The sequence below is a fragment of the Scyliorhinus canicula genome, chromosome 20 (genome assembly GCF_902713615.1).
Source record: "Scyliorhinus canicula chromosome 20, sScyCan1.1, whole genome shotgun sequence".
Classification (NCBI taxonomy): domain Eukaryota; kingdom Metazoa; phylum Chordata; class Chondrichthyes; order Carcharhiniformes; family Scyliorhinidae; genus Scyliorhinus; species Scyliorhinus canicula.
The window spans coordinates 41930947-41949290 of NC_052165.1; the positions used below are offsets into that span (position 1 = coordinate 41930947).

The 18344-nt window shown below is 46.2% G+C and overlaps 1 protein-coding gene across 1 annotated transcript in view; it reads right to left on the bottom strand.

Annotated features, from left to right (window-relative positions):
* Positions 1-9152, bottom strand: part of si:ch211-245j22.3 (uncharacterized protein LOC563798 homolog) — a 34486-nt gene extending 25334 nt beyond the window's left edge. Inside the window, exons 1-2 of the mRNA XM_038779923.1 lie at positions 9040-9152; positions 4575-4707 (exon numbers count right to left, since the gene is read on the bottom strand). Coding sequence (XP_038635851.1) covers positions 4575-4707; positions 9040-9110 — 204 coding nt within the window. The 5' untranslated portion in view covers positions 9111-9152. The remainder of the gene's footprint in view (positions 1-4574; positions 4708-9039) is intronic.
* Between the last annotated feature and the right edge of the window lie 9192 nt (positions 9153-18344).

Genomic DNA, 18344 nt, shown 5'->3' on the forward strand with positions numbered 1-18344 from the left:
TAAATCAGCAAATTAGAAGTGTGTGTAAAAGGGGAACACAGTAACCATGGGGGATTTCAATTTACATATAGACTGGGTAAACTTAATGAACTATAATGTTGAGGAGAATGAATTCTTGGAATATAAATAAGATAGTTTTCGAGAACTATATGCTGAGGAAACAACTAGAGAATGAACTATTCTAGACCTAGTATTGTGCAATGAGAAAGGGCTCATTAATAATCTCATTGTAAAGGAGCCATTAGGGACTGCTTTTAAACTCTCCCTCAGCACTCACTCAGTCAACACACAAGCAAGGCAGCGCCCAGACCTGCTCCTCGCTTTTGTGATGCCGACCTGGCCAGGCTCCTGGAAGTTGTGGAGACGAGAATGACATCCAGTTCCCCAAGAAGTTGGAAGCCCAGCCGCAGGGCCACCTGGAAGTCAGTGGCAGCGGTTGTCAGTGCGGGCAGCATGATCTGGAGGCCCGCTATACAATGCAGGAACTGCAACGGTAAGTTACCATGTCTCTCCTGGCACCAATTCCGCCTGCTACCCCTCAAATTCCCAACGTCCCCAAGTCACTGGCTGACCCCTCATACCCTCCCCGCATCCAATCTTCGTATTTGTTGCTCAGCACCCCCAACACAACCCCTTCATGTCCAGTTGCAGTGCCCACACATACCACCTGCCATAGAACCCCCCCCCAATCCATCAAGTGTGCAGCTCACAAAGCCCTCGCTTTATCTCCCCAGAAAAGATAGCTCATAATAGGCAAGGTAGGGACAAGACGGGGGGGGGGGGGGGGGGGGGGGGGGCTACCTGAGATCCGAGTCCTCACCCCCTATGAGAAACGGGCCCTCTAGGTTGGGGGGGTTGACAGAGGAGAGAGCAGTCACTGACAGCGAGGTTGACCTGTGCTGTCGAGGTGAGGATCCACTGCCCCTTCACCAAGATCACGTGTATCAAGTAAATTGTTCATGTCAGGCAAAGTGATCCTTCCCTCTCACTGACCACATGTCCTTTCAGTGGAGAGACACATAGCCTGGTGGAGGTCATTCATGGATAGGCTTCAGGAGCACAATCCGGTGAGCACCACACAGTTGCTGAAACACATCAGGTAGAGGCAGGAACATCCAAGGAAATCTGCTGGATCCCAGGACTCAGCTGGATCCCAGTCAGATGCCGAGTCTCTTGACAAGCTTATCCCAGAGCTGCTGTAAATGCTTGGATACAGCCGTGAGCTTCAGGAGGGGATATCAGCGACATTTAGGCGAATGCATAGCCGATTGAAAGAGTCCCAAAGGCTATGGGCGCAGGAGATGATGCAGACAATGCGTGGTTGAGTCCAACACTGCTAGGGTGGTGACCACAGTGGGAAGCCTGCAGCATGAGGCCAGCGTCTTGAATGGCGCCCAACACATGGCTCAGCCTGTGACAACCATGGCTGAGGGCCTAGACATCATTTCCCAGTCTCTGACGGACATGCCATAGATGCAGACGGACATTCGCGAGGCACAGTAGAGCATGGCCCAGTCACTGAGGAACATAGCTAACGGCATCAACACCATGGTGCAGACAATGCGGAGGTGCCAGGACAGTGGAGCCAAATGACACAGGGGCCTCTTGAGCTCATTCCAGCTGCCCCTCCATCTCATGCAGTCACCCAGGGCCTTATGGGCACCATCAGGGAGGAAGAAGCACTGGAGGCCAACCTGGGGCTTGAGACCACAGAGACAACGATGGGCTCCAATTCTTCCGAATCCCCCCACCCCCTCCTGACATCAGTGCACCTCAGGGGCAGCAGGCTGAACAGAATGACACGGCAATGCCAATGGTGTTGATATGTTGGTCGGGGCTCTCTGGCTACCGACGATGTCTGCCAACGGCATCTAAGGCCACAAGATGCAAAAAAACAGCAATCTGCCTCCGCCTCTAATGTGCACCCTGGGGACACACCTAAACGTAGCACCAGACCACGTAAGATCAAGAAAATTGAGGCTCATTGAGTGGGAACTAGGGATGGGAGGGAGGGTGTCATTACCTGTAGCTAGGGCGAATGGAAATGAAAGATGTTCACAATTAAAACATGTTACACCTGATACATGTGAAACCTCTGTCATGTTAATCAGGGTCTGCGTGCACCTCCAGTCCCTGTTCCTCTCTGCGCATCCCCCTCCCCACACCCCCAGGCACAGTGGCCCAAGATCTAATGTCCCTGATGCAGACGCCGATCAGAGGATGGTTGTGAGCGTACTGTCAACAGAAAGACAGGAGTCAGACCATGGCATAAATGGAGGAATTCCAGAGCTAACCTCACAGCGAGGTATCATCACTCTCCTGCCTTGTATATTGACCCACTGACAGTGCCGACACAGGCCCATCACCCTGGGGTGATGTTACACAGACCCTCGGAGGGTGGGATAGGGTAGTTGTTGGGTCGGGGAATGGGAGGGAAGAAGGAGAATGGGTGGGAGGGTCAGGAAATGGGTGAGCATGTCAAGTCAGAATTCAGGAGATTTTCAGATAGTAAATATAGCAGGGGATTGGGGGAATAGTGCAGGGAAAATGGTGTTGAGGTGGAAGTTCAGTCATGATTTAGTTGAATAGTGGAGAGGCTTGAGGGCTCCAATGCCCTACACCTGCCCCTATTTCATATGTCCTGAAGTGGCTAAAGGACCTTTTACATCCATCTCAGAGGAAAGATGGAATTAAAATTCTAAGGATGATAATGAAACCATTGTCATAATCGGGATCACTAATGACCTTCAGCGAAGAAAATCTGCTGTTGTTACCTGGTCTGGCCTACATGTGACTCTAGACTCACAGCAATGTGATTGACTCTGAACTGGGCCACTCAGCTGAAGGGCAATTAGAGATGGACAGAAAATACTGGCCGAGCCAGCAACGCCCACATCCCTTGAATACGTTTTTTAAAAAGTCCGATCTAATTTTGTCGAAACGATAGACAGAAAAGACCAAAATCTTCTTCAGCCTTTTCCCACAAGGTCCCAGAAGACAGTGCTGGTAATTGAATACCTTCCAGGTATTCCCTCGTACTCTCTTTGCATTGTTCCCAAATGAAAGCTTCAATATCCCGTGCCAAATACCTCCATGTGTTTTAAAAATTAAATCAGGCATTAACTCAATTAAATTAAATAGCATTAAAAAGCATCCAGAGGGAATGTGCCCATTGAAATACAAGACCCCCCCCCCCCCCCCCCCCACAGGCACAGCGGAACGTTCCCCCCCCATGGACACAGGGGATCCCACAACACGCACAAGGGGAACCCCTCCAACTGATAAGGGGAACCCCCCCTCCCAATGGAACTCCCTGGAGGATCTCCATTTGGTACTCATCCCAGGCATCCCTGGGGATATACTTACCTGTGCGCATCCGGGTTCCCTCTGTCTGGTTCCCATTTTTAAAAACCAGTGGTAAACCTCACTGATGTGACATCACTCGTGGCGAACACAGGTGCAAATTATTGCGGCAAATGTGTGTTTGATGATGTTCCTCAGTTTGTTATTTTAATCCCAGTGTGAACCATTAACTTTAAATAAGCTTGTGAGCCAATCGATACTCGCTCTCTGACAAGCAATAGTCATTTAGTAGCTCATATAAGAAAAGGTGAGGGATTGAGAGTGGAACCGTCTTTGGAAATACAGTTCGGGAGTCGGGAGGAGATGGTGGTGTAGTGAGATTGCGACTGGACCGGTAATCCCGAGGCCAAGGCTAATCCTCAGTGAACAAATCACAACATGACAGCTGGTTTAAATCTTGAATATAGAACTGATTTCAGCAATGGTCAGCATGGCAACCATCAATGTTTGTTGTAAAATCCTATCCGGTTCACAAATCTTCTTTAGGGAAGGAAATCTGGCCCACATGTGACTCCAGATCCACAGCAAATGTGATTGACTCTTAACTGACCGAGCAAACCACTCAGTTCGAGGCCAATTAGAGATGAGCAACAAATGCTGGCCCAGCCAGTGGCGCACACATCCCATGAATGAATTATACAAAAAAGGAGAGATAGTGTTGAAGGTACCGAAGAACTGAGTGAGATCACCTTGAAGGATGGATAGGCTTAACGTGAGGTTAAGGTGGTATCACTTGCAATAAAAGCACAGCTGCTGGAATAAAAATCTCAAAATTATCCTAACGTAGGATAGGGAGTCTTGATAGGGAGTGGCGAGCACATGGAGGAATTTGAAAACGTGGACAGGATTTTTTAAATCGAGGCCTTACTTAACTGAGAACCAATATAGCTTAGTGAGCAGGATTTGGTACAATTTAGGGCACAGGCAGTTTTAGATATTAATGGATGGTGAAATTTGGAGGCCAACTCGGTGAGGATTGGAATGGCTGAGTCCAGAGATACCGAAAGCAGGAAACATGGCCACTTCACTCATAACTGTTAAGTGGCCCAATGGAAAAGAGTGTGCTTTGTTTATAAACCCTGAGCAATATTAACACATGATACACGGTACACAGCTTAACATGTGCAGTACACAGACAGACATGTTCAGCAAGAGATTTGAAATAAAACCAGTGGAGAAAGGTCAAAGTGGTTAGTGTTCGTTTGTGTTACCCTGTTATCATCCAGAGTCCTGAAGATCTGCTCAGCGTATTCAGAAGATTTGGGACCCACAGTCCCATCACAAAAGTGTCGCCTGAACTCATGAAGGGTGATCAGTCCACTGGGGCATTCCTTGATGAATTTTCTGTAATAAGGTAATACATTTCAGTTAATAATCACAATATTTCGTATTATCCATTTGTCGTTTAATAGGCAGCTCTCGTACTTCTGTGTCCAGAATGTTGTGACTTGGGAACAACAGCAGCAGCAATTTGTATTCATCTAGCACCTTTAATGTAATAAAACACCCGAAGGTGTTTCACAGGAGGTTTATAAAGCAAGGTCTGACACTGAGCAATATAAGGTGATATTAGGGCAGATGGCCAAAAGCTTTAGTCCCAGTGTAGCACTAAGGGAATGCTGTCTCTTTTATTATTTCACTGGGTGTGGGGATCGCTGGCTCGGCCGATATTGATTTCCCTTCTCTAATTCTGTGTAAGTGAGTTGCCTTCTTGAACTACTGCAGTCCTGTGGTGCAGGTCCACCCACAGTGCAGGTAGCAAGGGAACTCCAGGATTTTGACCCAGCAATAATGAAGGAACGACATATATTTACAAGTCAGGATGATGAATGACTTGGAGAGGAACTTCCACGTGGTGGTGTTCCCATGCATCTTCTGCCCTTGTCCTTCTAGATGGTAGAGGCGGTAGGTTTATAAGGTGCTGCCTTAGGAGCCTTGTCAACTTGATGCAGTGCATCTTGTAGATGGTACACACAGCTGCTCCTGTTTGTTGGTGGTGGAAGGAATGAATGTTGAAGGCAATGGGGTGTCAATCAAATGGGTTGCTTTTTCTTGGATGGTGTTGAGCTTTTAGAGTGTTATTGGAGCTGCACTCATCCAGGCAATCGTATTCCATCAGACTCCTGGCTTGTGCCTTGCAGATGGTGGGCACACTTTGGGGAGTCAAGAGATATCATTCTTATTATTTCACAGGGTGTAAGCATCGCTGGTAAGGCCAGCATTGGTTTCCCATCTCTAATTGCCTTTGAGAAGGTGGTAGAAGCCGCCTTCCCGAGCCACTGTGGTCCAGTCTGTAGCCACTGAAGTTGGCCATTCCCTCAATACAAAATGGAGGAACGCAAAGCTTGCAGGGTAAAATGGACAAAGTTTGCAGCACAAGCAGGCTGCAACAAGCCACTGTGTATTCTGTCTGCTAAGAGAGCAGACAGCACCGCAACGAACATTCCGCATACTAATGAGGCAATCTCCGGGACAGTTAGCATAGTAATGGAACAATCCTAGAGACAAAGGACACAAATGAGGAAGTGATTGCAACAGTGTATGGGAAGCCAGACACCCCGGCACCAGCGGGGTTCGAAGACAAAGCACCTGAAGGCCCGCCCAGTAGCCGAGAGACAGCCTCAGTATTGGGGGGATTCAAACAAATCGATTGGGAAGAGACCCAATCGATCCCCAGCAGATAGAGGGTCTGCCCAAAAGGGCGCAAAGCCCTGGGACCTATAAAAGACAGGTCCCAAACTTAATTTGTTCTTCTTGACCAGCCCTCCTCTCTTGACCAGCCCTCTCGACCAGCGTTTACCGAAGAAGACCTTGACCGAGGGAGAGGAGAGGTTCGGACAGCAGCCGCCAGCAAGTAAGTGTCTCACAACGATCGCTACCAGATATTGACACTCCTGACCCCTTTTAACCCGTACCAACCTGAAGTCTGCGGACCCAGTGCAGAGTAAGAGGCCCTTGTCCCCTGATCCGGCAGTTCCTTCTTCAGATAAGTATTGGTCTATTTAGTGGTAGGACTAGATAAGTCATCTTAGTGTGTGCATGAGTAGTTTATAATTGTATTATAATAAACTCATTTGTTTGAACTTACTAATTGCTGTATGGTTTTATTGCTTTGAACTTGACCTTGAAACTTGTGGCGGTATCTTAACGATACCTGGCGACTCCAAAGCTAAGTAACGAAACAGAGCCAAATCGAGTGTTAAGCACACTCACCCAGAACGAGCAACATTTAGTCGGTTTCTGGTCAATGGTAACTCCCCAAGATATTAATAAAATGTCAGACAAAAATGGTAAGCAAAAACCCCATCTAATCTCTCAGGTGGAAGTCAAGAATCGTAAGGTGCTACTTTGATGACAAGCAGGGAGTTTGTCTGGGTTCTTGTAGAGCATTTAAACTTCAATGAATATCATTCAGATACTGGCCATTTTCACGTTACTGTTTGTGGGAGCTTGTTGTGGACAATTGGCTGCTGTGTTTCCAACATTATGACAGTGATTAGATTCAAAACAAATTAATTGGGTGTCAAACACTTTAACACTCTGCGGATACGAAAGGTCCTGTATAAAGTCATCCCTTCAGCTTGCTACCCTTTGTCTCCTGACTGCTGACTTTTGAAGCACACTCCCATCATGCTTTGCGGCTGTAAATGCTGTGCACAACTTTGCTCGTAAAGCACAGCAAAAAAACAGACTGCAGCTAGAACTCTGAAAGAGGAACAGAAAGAGGCGGCCACACTCGACTGCACAAGGCAGGCAGTCTGAGCGCAGCAGATGTCATTGATCCAACTGAGCTGGAAAATAAGCAAATCATTTGTCTCCACAGATGTGCATAAGAATGCTTCCAGTATTTGCATCTGCTCTTTGAACACTTTGCCAATTTGAAGCCATCTGAAAGTCAATGCAAGTGAAGTTTTGTTTCAAATCAGTTCTGCACAAATGCTGTGAGAAAGAACCACAAAACTGAGATACTGTATAAGAACAAAGTACTATTGATGTGGGAAATCTGATCTAAATACAGAAAATGCTTGGAATGGATTGAAAATTGCACTGTGCATTCTGTCCACTTGAAGTTACACACATGTACCAGCAGAGGGACTTGTCTATCAAGAGAATAATAAATTAAAATAATCTATGTTTATCAGCTCTTGAAGCTCTAATTCTAAATATCTCCGGATGAATTTATAACTGTTTCTGTCCCTAAAACTTTACAATGTGGGAAATACTCAAGGGGTTAGGCAGAATCGGTGAAGAGAAAGCCGGAGTTAATGTTTAAGCTTGTTAACCTATCAGCATCTTTTTCTCCTGTAGTATGAATTGTTGCGATTGTTTTAAATTTTGCATGATTGTATTTGCTTGATGAGTACAAGATCAAAAACTTCAGCAACATGTCCCTCTTTTCAGTAATATTCAATCTTGTTTTGCCTTTTTCCATGAACTCCTTTGTCCATTAATCTTTCCGTCTTTCACCCTATCATAGGCTTCCGTCTGGTCTTTTCCCACCTTTCCTCTCTCTCCTTGCCTGGCTCAAAACTTGTAACATTCCGAAAACTTATAGTTCTGACAAAGGCTCACAGTGGGTGCAATTCAGTGACCCCATTGCGCCAGGTGTGGATCCAGGCGTAACAGCTGAATCGCGTGAGAGCCTCAAATTGGGCTCAGCGCCGGGCCGACCGTGAGTCACCCGACTCACTGCGCTCGCTGCGATATGGCTCCTGCTCTCGTTGGGGCGTGGTTCAGATCTGCAAATTTAAATGAGCCCAATTTGTCATTTAAATACCCTGGCACTGAGTGAAAATTCGATGGCCATGCCTGCGAGATCTGGCCAGGGCACCCACCGTTTAGTACTGATCCACATCAGCACATGGACCAGGTGTAACAACACCTCATGAGGGAGGGTGGCAGGTCCCACACAGCATTGGAGACTCACAGGTGGTCAGGGACAGGGCACTTCTGCCTGGCACTTCCACCATGCCAATGTCAGGGTTCCCGGGTGGTACTGCCAGCCTGGCAGTACTGAGGTGCACAGGAACCAATTTGGCACTGCAAGGGATCAGGCCTGAGAGGGCCTTGCCAAATGGAGGGGGGGGATGGGGGGGGTGTGTGGGAGATGTTGGGGAGGGGCTTCCAGTGGCTTCAACAAGGTTCAGGGTGGAGGAGTGCAGAAAGCGAGGGCGGACTGAAAGGGGGGTCAAAATGGCTTCCCGATCGAAGTGCTGACTTGGTGGGGAGAAGCTCCATGAGGCCAAAGAAAATGGCCAAATGCAGTTGAATAGCGAGGTTTTTCTCGATGCTGCGCACACTGAACGTGCCCTCAAGCAGGCTTCTACATCTGTCCACTGAATCGCACCCATTAATTTTGTTTCTCTCTCCATTGATGCTGCCTGACCTGCTAAGTATCTCCAGTATTTTCTATTCCTATTACTGGGTTACTGTAACCACACGTTAAACGGCAGTGATTGTCCAGGCAGAACTCAACCTGATTATAATTCTTAACTCTACCACCTACTGCACCTTGTGAGTTTTCTCATTTCTTGCTAAATGCTAACAGCAGTTGCAAATGCTTTCTGTCTGCTGTCCAATTATATTGATTTGGATTCTGCTTTGATCAATCTCTTAGAAAATAACTACAAGATTTGTGAGCAAATACAGTTTGCCAGCAATGATGGAAAAGATTACCTGTACCACACGTGAAGTTCCAATACATAAGTATCCTTCCTCCTGGGAGGAAGTACTGCGGTCTGACCCATGTTCCACACGCACCACTGCCTCTGACTGCACTTTGACGCACAAGAACCTTATCTTTATATACACAAGGGAAGATTAACTTGAATGCAACTGGGTGCACTTTGCGAATTAGCTCTAAAGAACATAATCTGCTGTGACCTTCAGAAATACAATTGCTTTATAATTAGTGGAGTTTAATGAACAATCGGACTCTGGCTGTTTGGGATGGAAACATCGCTGGCAAGGCTGTACTTATTGCCCATTTTTAATTTCCTTGAGAAGGTGGACGTTGGAGATATGTCACCTTCTTCAGCTGTTCTATTGCCACTTCAGCAGTTATTGAAATCAAACCTCATTTGAGGATTTGAGTCCCATGTGGGGTTGAATTTTCATGTGCCACTGAGGGTTGGAAGAGTGGCAGATGTGGCCCATAAATACCGACACTGGGTAGGCATCCTAGTTTCCCCGATGGCTTTCTTACCCTCATTGAAAGCTGCTGCCCCTCTCAGGCTCTGAAACTTCGGATTAGCACCCCCACCCCCCCCCCCCCCACCCCCAACCCCGGCTTCGAGAGCCCACTGGTCACCGTTAATTGGGCAGGGAACATGTCTCCATGCCAATGTAGTAGGTGCCACTATGAAAATTATCCTGATGGCTTTCTCAATGGTGGCTGAAGGGGGATTCAGTGGTGATACCTCTTAAAACTGAATAGTTAGCATGCCACTAGAGTAGTTTTACGTAAGTTATTTTATTAAGGATTAAGATGAATTATAGGACTGAGTAATCATTTCTAACCATTAAACATGTATTTTTAGGACACAGCAGTAATAGGTAATGAAGTGGGATTTAGCATAGCTAACTTGTCCAAAAGGACATTACTTCTGACATCTTGTCTTTGTGAAACAATTCAGGGTGCTGGTTCTGTTGTTCGGTTTCTCACAAACAGTCAGCACAGGTGGCTGAGATCAGGATGAGGATCAATCATGCACTGCTTGCGATTCTATTGGGTGAAGTTTAAACACTTCTTGCAATTCTATTGGATACGTTTAAAAGTAGCAGCTTCAGGGATTGGATCGCATCCAACTGGGGCGGGCTATTGATTTTTGAATGTTGCATAAGTACTGTGTTCTGGTCTTTGGTCAGCGAACAGGTCTCGGCAGATATCCAGTCTGTTCTGTGTGTACACATAACAAGCTTGATTAAATAAGCCATATTGTCCAGGTTGTCGTGTTTGTTCCTCTCTGTACTGAGTTGAGCCACAGGAAATAACCACACGTGGAAGCTGACTCAATACACAGGTCTTGAAACTGCTCCTGTGAATGTGTCTCTAATTCACTTGTCTCTCAGTCCGGAGGAAACAGTCTCGAACACGTTCGGACTCCAGAATATTCTTTATTGCGATTGGGGCAGCTCTCTTGGTATTCCGGGGAACCACCTCGGAGAGTGCCAAAGTTTTGCTCAAAACATCCTTTTTTTATATGTATTATTAGGGGGCTGTCCCTTACATTAACTTGAGCTTGCCCCCATTACAAAGCATAAACTTGTTATTGCCATAGTTCCAATACATGATTTTACAGACTTTGAGGTTATCTATTGGCACATGAGTATATAGCAGTCTTAGCTTAACAGCAGGTGTTTAGCCATAGTTGCAAACGGCTCCCACATTTCATATTCCGTCATCCGGCCATCTTCCTTGTTTCTCAAGGCTATTCGGCTTACAGTCATGAGTCGGCTCACAAATTCAGATATCAACTCCCTTATCTCAACAAGTTCATCCTCCTTCAATGGCTTCAATAACAAACTCCTCCACTTGTGATTTTCCACTAATATATCCCATTCCTTCTGGCTCTTTCTAGCTATGAACCCTTGCTTCACATCCTCACTCCTACATCAGTGGCCATTTTGATGAAGATAGATTCTGGGCTCGAAGAGCCACCCACCCCCATGAGATGGGTAGCCAATTTGGCTAATTTGGCACCTTTTAAAGCAGAATTTAAGGAGATTGACTGGAATTTTCTAGTGGGCCTGCAGTTTCCCGACATGATAGGATGCAGTTTAATTGCCTGGAGTTGGGCACCCATTGTCAGGCTGGGGTGCCAGCTCTCCATACAGGCCTAATGGCCTAACATCTGTTTCACACCCTTGAAGGTGCAAATTCTGGCCCATGAATTCAAATCTCTCCAATAAATCAGGGCATAACATGTAAAATTTTCTGTGGATCATTTTATGGGCCCAACTGCTTTCTTGATGTTGTTCAGGGAAGTGAAACTGTTGTCCTGGCTCTGGGTTTTTGTGACGGCAGCAGCGCACAAGAAGGACGACTCTGGAACTCAACCCCACTTATCCATTTTGGCTTTATAGCCCTTAACCACCTTTCCCAATGAAAATCTATTGATCTCAGTCTCTGAAATCTCCAGTGGCCACCCAGTATCATCAGTCTTTTGGGGAAGAGAGTTCCAGTTTATTATTACCCTTTGTGTGCAGGAGTGTTTCCTGGCTTCACACCAGAATGTGATAGTTTTAAGATTCCGTTTCCTTAGTTCTTGCCTCCCCATGCAGCCCCACTATCACCCCCAGGGGAAACGGTCTGTCTCTAGGAGACAGCCCCATCACCTTCTTTCTAAAACTCAGAAATAGTATGCAAATGATTGAGAATTTAATGAACTAAATCTTGAGAACATTTGATTCTTGGACTTAAATAGAAAACGTAAAGTGCTGCAGTCCTTTCTTTCTTTTCTGTAAATTATCAATGTATGTAATAATTCGTATGTTGAAATGAGCACTATTGTGCAATCCTTTTATTATTTTATACTTTAATTGTAATTATTCTCTATAGCTATGTTTTGAATTACGATCACTTGCTTTCCAGGTTGAGCATCCCTTATCCAAAATTCTCAGCGGCCGAGTGTGTATTGGATTTCGGAATTTTTCAGATTTTGGGATATAATGTGCACATATGATGTGTTGGGAACTGCGCATGTGCAGCTGGTTGGGAACTGTGCGTGCGCGACATGTTGGGAACTGTGCATGTGTGACGCATTGGGACCTGCACATTTCCCAGGAACTCATGACAACACGACGGCACTTTAAAAAAAGTGAGGATTTTGGAATGTTCTGGTTTTTGGAATTTCGGATCAGGGTGCTCATACCATGCTGCGCCGAACCATGCTGTGCTGGGCTGGGTGGGGGTAGGGGCTAGTTGATGGGCCAACAGAAGCTGGATGCGATGGTGTGGGTGGGGAGGGGTATGTGGTGAGGGTGCGACTTGCTACCTGGAGTGTGGGAGAGATTGACTAAGGGAGTGTGTTTGGGAAGGAGAGAGAGATTGAGTGTAGGAGAGAAAATGGCTGTGGGAAGTGATCGAGAGGGAGAGACTGTGAGAGCGAGCAAAAAAGAGTGACTGTGTAAGAGAGAGAGATTCAAAGAGTTTGGGAGTGAGCGGGAAAGAGAGAGTCGAAAGATTGAGAGATTGTGGGAGAGAGTGAATGTGGGAGAGTGAGAGAATGTGAATGTGAGTGCGTGGGAGAGAGAAAGCAAGAGAGTGACGGGGAGAGAATGAATGAGTGAGCAGCTGTGGGATTGTACATGTGTCTGGCTCACTGGCAGTCTCAGGATTCATACTCACCCCCAGACACCAACACAAAACCACGCCCATTCATACAGTGGGGTGAGTGTGGGAGCATCAAGAGATTGCGAGTGAGCCAGGAAAACAAGCTCTGTCCTCTCACACACCAATGGTAATCTTTCTTAATTACTTTATTCATTTTTTTAAATATCAATGTTTGTTTTGACGTGGTTTTGTTTTTGCTCAGGAAGCTGTTTCTCCTTTTTATAATTCAACTTTATTTAAAATTTCATGTTTAATGTTGGAGCAAAGTGCCCCCCCCCCCCCCCCCCCCCACTTGAAAAGGTTAGGCAAGCCTGAGTTAGGAAGTTGGAATGAAATAAAAAGTCAAGAATTGAATAAAATAATCTGTGCTGAGGGGCCGTAAGGTGACGAGTAGCAGGGTGAAACAGATACTTTGTTTAGCAAAGTGGAATCCAACACTCAAGTGGCCTAGATCATAGCCACACCTAGTTTGCAAACAACGCTTTGTTTCTCCCTCAGAGGGCATCCAGCTGATGTATGGAAAGCAGAAGAAGCTGACTGTTCTAGACCACAGGAATTCAACTCTAAACTAGATGAAGGCCTCCTAAAAGAAAACTACAGGTCATGTGTGGTAATTATTTCTGGATTTGGCTCATAGTATTGGAACCTATGGGATGTTGTTTTGGGGAAGGTGCATTCTCAGAGTTTGGGACAGTAGATAGATTTGAATTTGGGGATAATTTAAGTATACTGTCTGGGTAAGCATTCTTGTAGTTAATTGTAAATGTCGTTCTTTACTGTTGCCTTTCTTGCGTGTTTTAATGCTTAATAAACGTCTTGTTATTTGAATAATTTAGAACAAGGCTGATTCATTTTCCTCATCACAGAAATAAACTATTAAGAAACAACATTCCAAGTTTTCCTTCTGGGATTTGAAATACCCTCACATTGAACATCAGCAGGATTCATTACACCCATTTTAACCAATCATGCGAGCAAATTGCCAATCGGAATATGAGGCATTAGGAATTGAATTAGCAAAGACTCAGGAAGATCATCTGTGTTATTTACAGAGAATGTGCAGTAGAGGAACAGACCATTCGGTCCACAGAGTCTATACTAGTGTTTATGCTGCACTTGAGCCTCCTCCCATTCTCTTTACTCCCTGGTTCCCTAACAACATTTGCAGAAAAGATGTTAAATTGGTCTTTGTACTGAGACCAACCATGTTACAACATGTATGCCACAAGAATTCTTCTGCTGGAATATACTTATCTATGTTGGAAAGTCGAGAAACCTGGGAGATTCAGGATTTCACAGACCACACCAGAATTGTCCTCACTGGAGTCCTCCAGCCCTGACTCTGCCAGAGTTTACAGGGATTAATGAGAAGATATCAGATTGGCATGGTTCAGGCTACATGTGACCTCAAACAGAATTCCTCCTGATATTGGTTGGGGAGGGGACACCCAGGACAATCAGTGCAACCTAAAGTGGAAGAGGGGCTGTCCAGGACCAACAGTTCCAATGTGTTCTGGCCCCTGACAAGGGGGGCGGGGAGGTGGTGGTGGATGGGGGCGGGGGAGGGGGAGGGGGGGGGGGGGGGGTAGAATTCATCGGGAGTCCAAAAATTAGTTTTACACTATTGTTAATTTCCTACAGAATCTTCTGCTGGTGCCCGGAACATGGCAGATCAGGAATCCCACTGCAGACCAGCGTGAAACTGATTTGCATCTTGCTCATAGGATGCGGATGGAGGCCTGACTGGAATCTTCCCTCAATGCCCGATTCTCCATGAAGCCTGCAGGGAAACACACCAGTCCTGAACACATTGGGAACAACGTGATGTACAGTTGTTGGAACATCCCTGAACAATGCCTGAGGTGGGCCCCAGAATTTGGGATGGAGGAAGCCAGGAACCCTGCACCCCGCAACACCAGAGAAGTGGGCCAGTGGGGGTTACCTACAGGTGGATATTTCAGATTTAATCTCATTGAGGCAATCCATCTTTCAGCCTCAGAGAGTCCCTGGACTTCCATATTCTTTTTCAATAAGTCCTTCTTCCTTCTTCAACAGAGGACCAGTGATGTTGGCCATCTTTTCAATATGGCACCCAGATATGGTGGGACCCATGCATTCATGCCCATCCTGCCACGGAATACGTTGCTAAATACTTGGTGCATGTGGTGATCACAAGTTAACCAGATGCAACACAACTGAGCAACCACTAGAGGGAGCACGGGAGAGCCACATAAATAGATCAGGACAGGAAGTGAGGACACACTTCATTGAGGGCAGAACTTGGAGCAACACATATACACTCTTCACAGCAGGCGGGCTGGTAAGCAGGACACAGTAAGCAAAGCTGGTAGATAGCACTGGAAGGTAGTTCTAGGTCGAGCTCTGGAAACTGAACGAACCCACAATAAAGCATCTTCTCCACACTTGAGACTACGAGCTTTATTAAGACACGAGTAACAACACATGGTACCTAGGAGTGATTTCAGACGCTTATGACAGGACAACTCAGCTGCAGATACAGAAAACAAAAAAAAAATGGCATGGAAATCTCAACCAAGAATGGCATGGAGATCTCCTGCTGGACATTCGACTGGGGAAGACATTGCTGATGAGAGGATGTGCCTTGGACACACACTTCACCTGAACACGACTGGAAAAGTAAGAAGTGTCTGGGAAAGGTTTAAACAAATGTTCGATTTCGCTATCATAGCATATGATGCAGCGGCAGCCTCAGACGAAATTAAAATAGCAATTCTCATCGAAGGAAATGAAGCTTGGAAAGTTTATAATGGATTTAAATACTCAAAAGGTGAAGACAGAAACAGCTTACAAACGGTACTAAACAAATTTGAAGAGTACTGTGAGAAATTTGAACAGCAAGACATGCTCACAGTCCAACCTGCACAGAGACTGAGTGATGCAAAACTTAAAAAATCACGAAGAGAGCAAGAAATCGCGAATGGAAAGTACAGATCAAAAAGAAGAAATAAAAATAATTTCTCACAAAGCCAAAACGCTGAAACCCTGTCCAAATCGGGAAGAGAAGATCACTTACGAATTTTGCAGTCCTGGTGGGACAGTAAAATCGCTGAAATCCGCGAAAAACGGCAAAAAATGGCGTCGGAGCACATTGTGCAGTCTCTGGTAAGCAAAGAACTACAAATCGCGTCTGCGCATGCGCCGGAACCGGAAGTCGCGCATGCGCCGGAACCGGAAGTCGCGCATGCGCAGTTTGAAAAAGATCGCAGCGCCGATCGTTATGCGCATGCGCAAGCCGCGCATGCGCAGTCAAAAAAAGTCGTCGTCGCGGATCGTCGTGCGCATGCGCAATCCGCGCATGCGCAATGGGAACGAAACCGCACAGTGCAGGAGGAAAGCCGATTTGCGCATGCGCAAGTCATGCCAACGCGTGACGTCATGACGTCTGAGCATCCTGACCCCGCCCACTTAAAAGGGAAATGCCCGAAAATTGAAAATAAGACACTTAAAGTGGTAAACACAAATTTTCTTGCCTCAGAACACAGAAAAACGCCTGAACTTACACCAACAGTTAAAAACAACTTGCACAACACCCTGAAAAAAGCAGTCTGCACCACCCAAAGTGAAGAGAACAAAAAGAATTCCGAAACAACAAAAGATGATTTGTTTTTCGAAGAATACTACTCAGACACAGCTGAGTCAGTCGGATATGCTTCTCACAGCATCAGCGACACGGTCGCAAAGCTCAACACGAATCAACTCGTGGTAGAAGAATCCAACCAGGATGATTTGTTTTTCGAAGAATACTACTCAGACACAGCTGAGTCAGTCGGATATGCTTTTCACAGCATCAGCGACACGGTCGCAAACTTCAACACGAATCAACTCGTGGTAGAAGAAGCCAACGAAGATGAAATGGCTATCAAGGAATACTACTCAGACATGGAGGAGTTATTTGGACATGCTGATCACAGCATCAGCGACACCGTTGCAAAGCTCAACACGACTCTACTCATGGTGGATGAATCCAACACCATGGTGCCATGGCAGCTCGTCGATACATTGGATGACAGCAATACCCAAGACGAAGACGACGCCACACAGAGAGCACAGGAAGACTCCACGGAGCGAGCGATGACAGGCTCCACAGTGCGAGTGATGAAAGACGCCAACAGGGATGCAAGCAAACACTCCCGGGCGGACACCAAGCATGAACAAGACCATGAAGGTAAACCCGCTGTACCTGAGCAACCGCAAGCAGACTATGAAAGTCTACCAAGCTCACAGGAACAAGAAGAAAGAGCGGACTATGAAAGTCCAACACGCTCACAGGAACAAGAAGAAGACAATGCACCTCTGCCCACTGCATGCGAAGACAGTGACAAGGTGATCACACTCAACGTACAGGATCACAGTGAGACTGACAGTTCTCGGCTTGTCTGTACCGAAGCACAGAGCGAAAACAGTGACAAGGTGCTCGCACTCGACGTACAGGATCACAGTGAGACTGACAGTTCTCAGCTTGTCTGTACAGAAGCACAGAGTCGGGCCACCCAACAGTCCAGAGAGACGATGCCGAAAGAAAACATGCAGATTTTGACTCCAGAAGAGGAGCACCTGGAGCCCAGAGAGACAACGCCAAAAGAAAACATGCAGATTTTGACTCCAGAAGAGGAGCACCTGGAGTCCACAGAGACAATGCCGAAAGAAACCATGCAGATTCTGACTCCAGAAGAGGAGCACCTGGAGTCCAGAGACATCAAACAAAAAGAAACCATGCAAATTTTGACTCCAGAAGAGGAGCACCTGGAGTCCAGTGAGATAACATCAACAGAAATCATGAAGATTTTAACTCCAGAAGAGGAGCGCCGAGAGTCCACAGACACCACGTCAATTGTAATCATGGAGGTATTGACTCCAGAAGAGGAGCGGCAAGAGTCCACAGACACCGCGTCAAATGTAATCGAGAAGACTTTGACTCCGGAAGAGGAGCACCAAGAAAGCAAAGATGCGGAATCCAATTCTCCACAACTGATTGATGTCACCTGCACCGATGCAACATCAGATCATTCGCACCACTCGCGAGACGGCATGCTAAATGACTCAAATTATCCACTCGGGACACTCGTAGAGTATAACAAAAAAAACAAAAGTCAAAAGAAACACGGCAAGAACAGAAACAACATGAAGCGCGACAAGACCAACAACAATAGCAAGAAGCACAGCAGAAACGAGAACGACAACAGCAAGAACAAAAGCAACATGAAGCGCGACAAGACAAACAACAAAGTCAGGCACACAGATAGCGACAACGACAGAGACAGAAACAACAAGAATGGCAACAAACACAACAAAGTCAGGAACAAAGATAGCGACAACACCAAAGACAGAAACGACAAAAACAGCACCAAGACCGGCAACGAGAACAACAAAGTCTGGAACAACAACAGTGCCAACACCAAAGACGGAAACGACAAAAACAGCGACCAGTACGGCAATGAAAACAACAAAAACAAGAACGACAGAAACAACAGCAATGAAACAACGACTTGTACACAATGGCACTACTTGGCACATGACGGACAATGCCACAGCGCATGGCAAAACGATGACAAGACTACAAACATGTCATGGGATGACAACGAATCGCACAAACTCACGTCTGCTC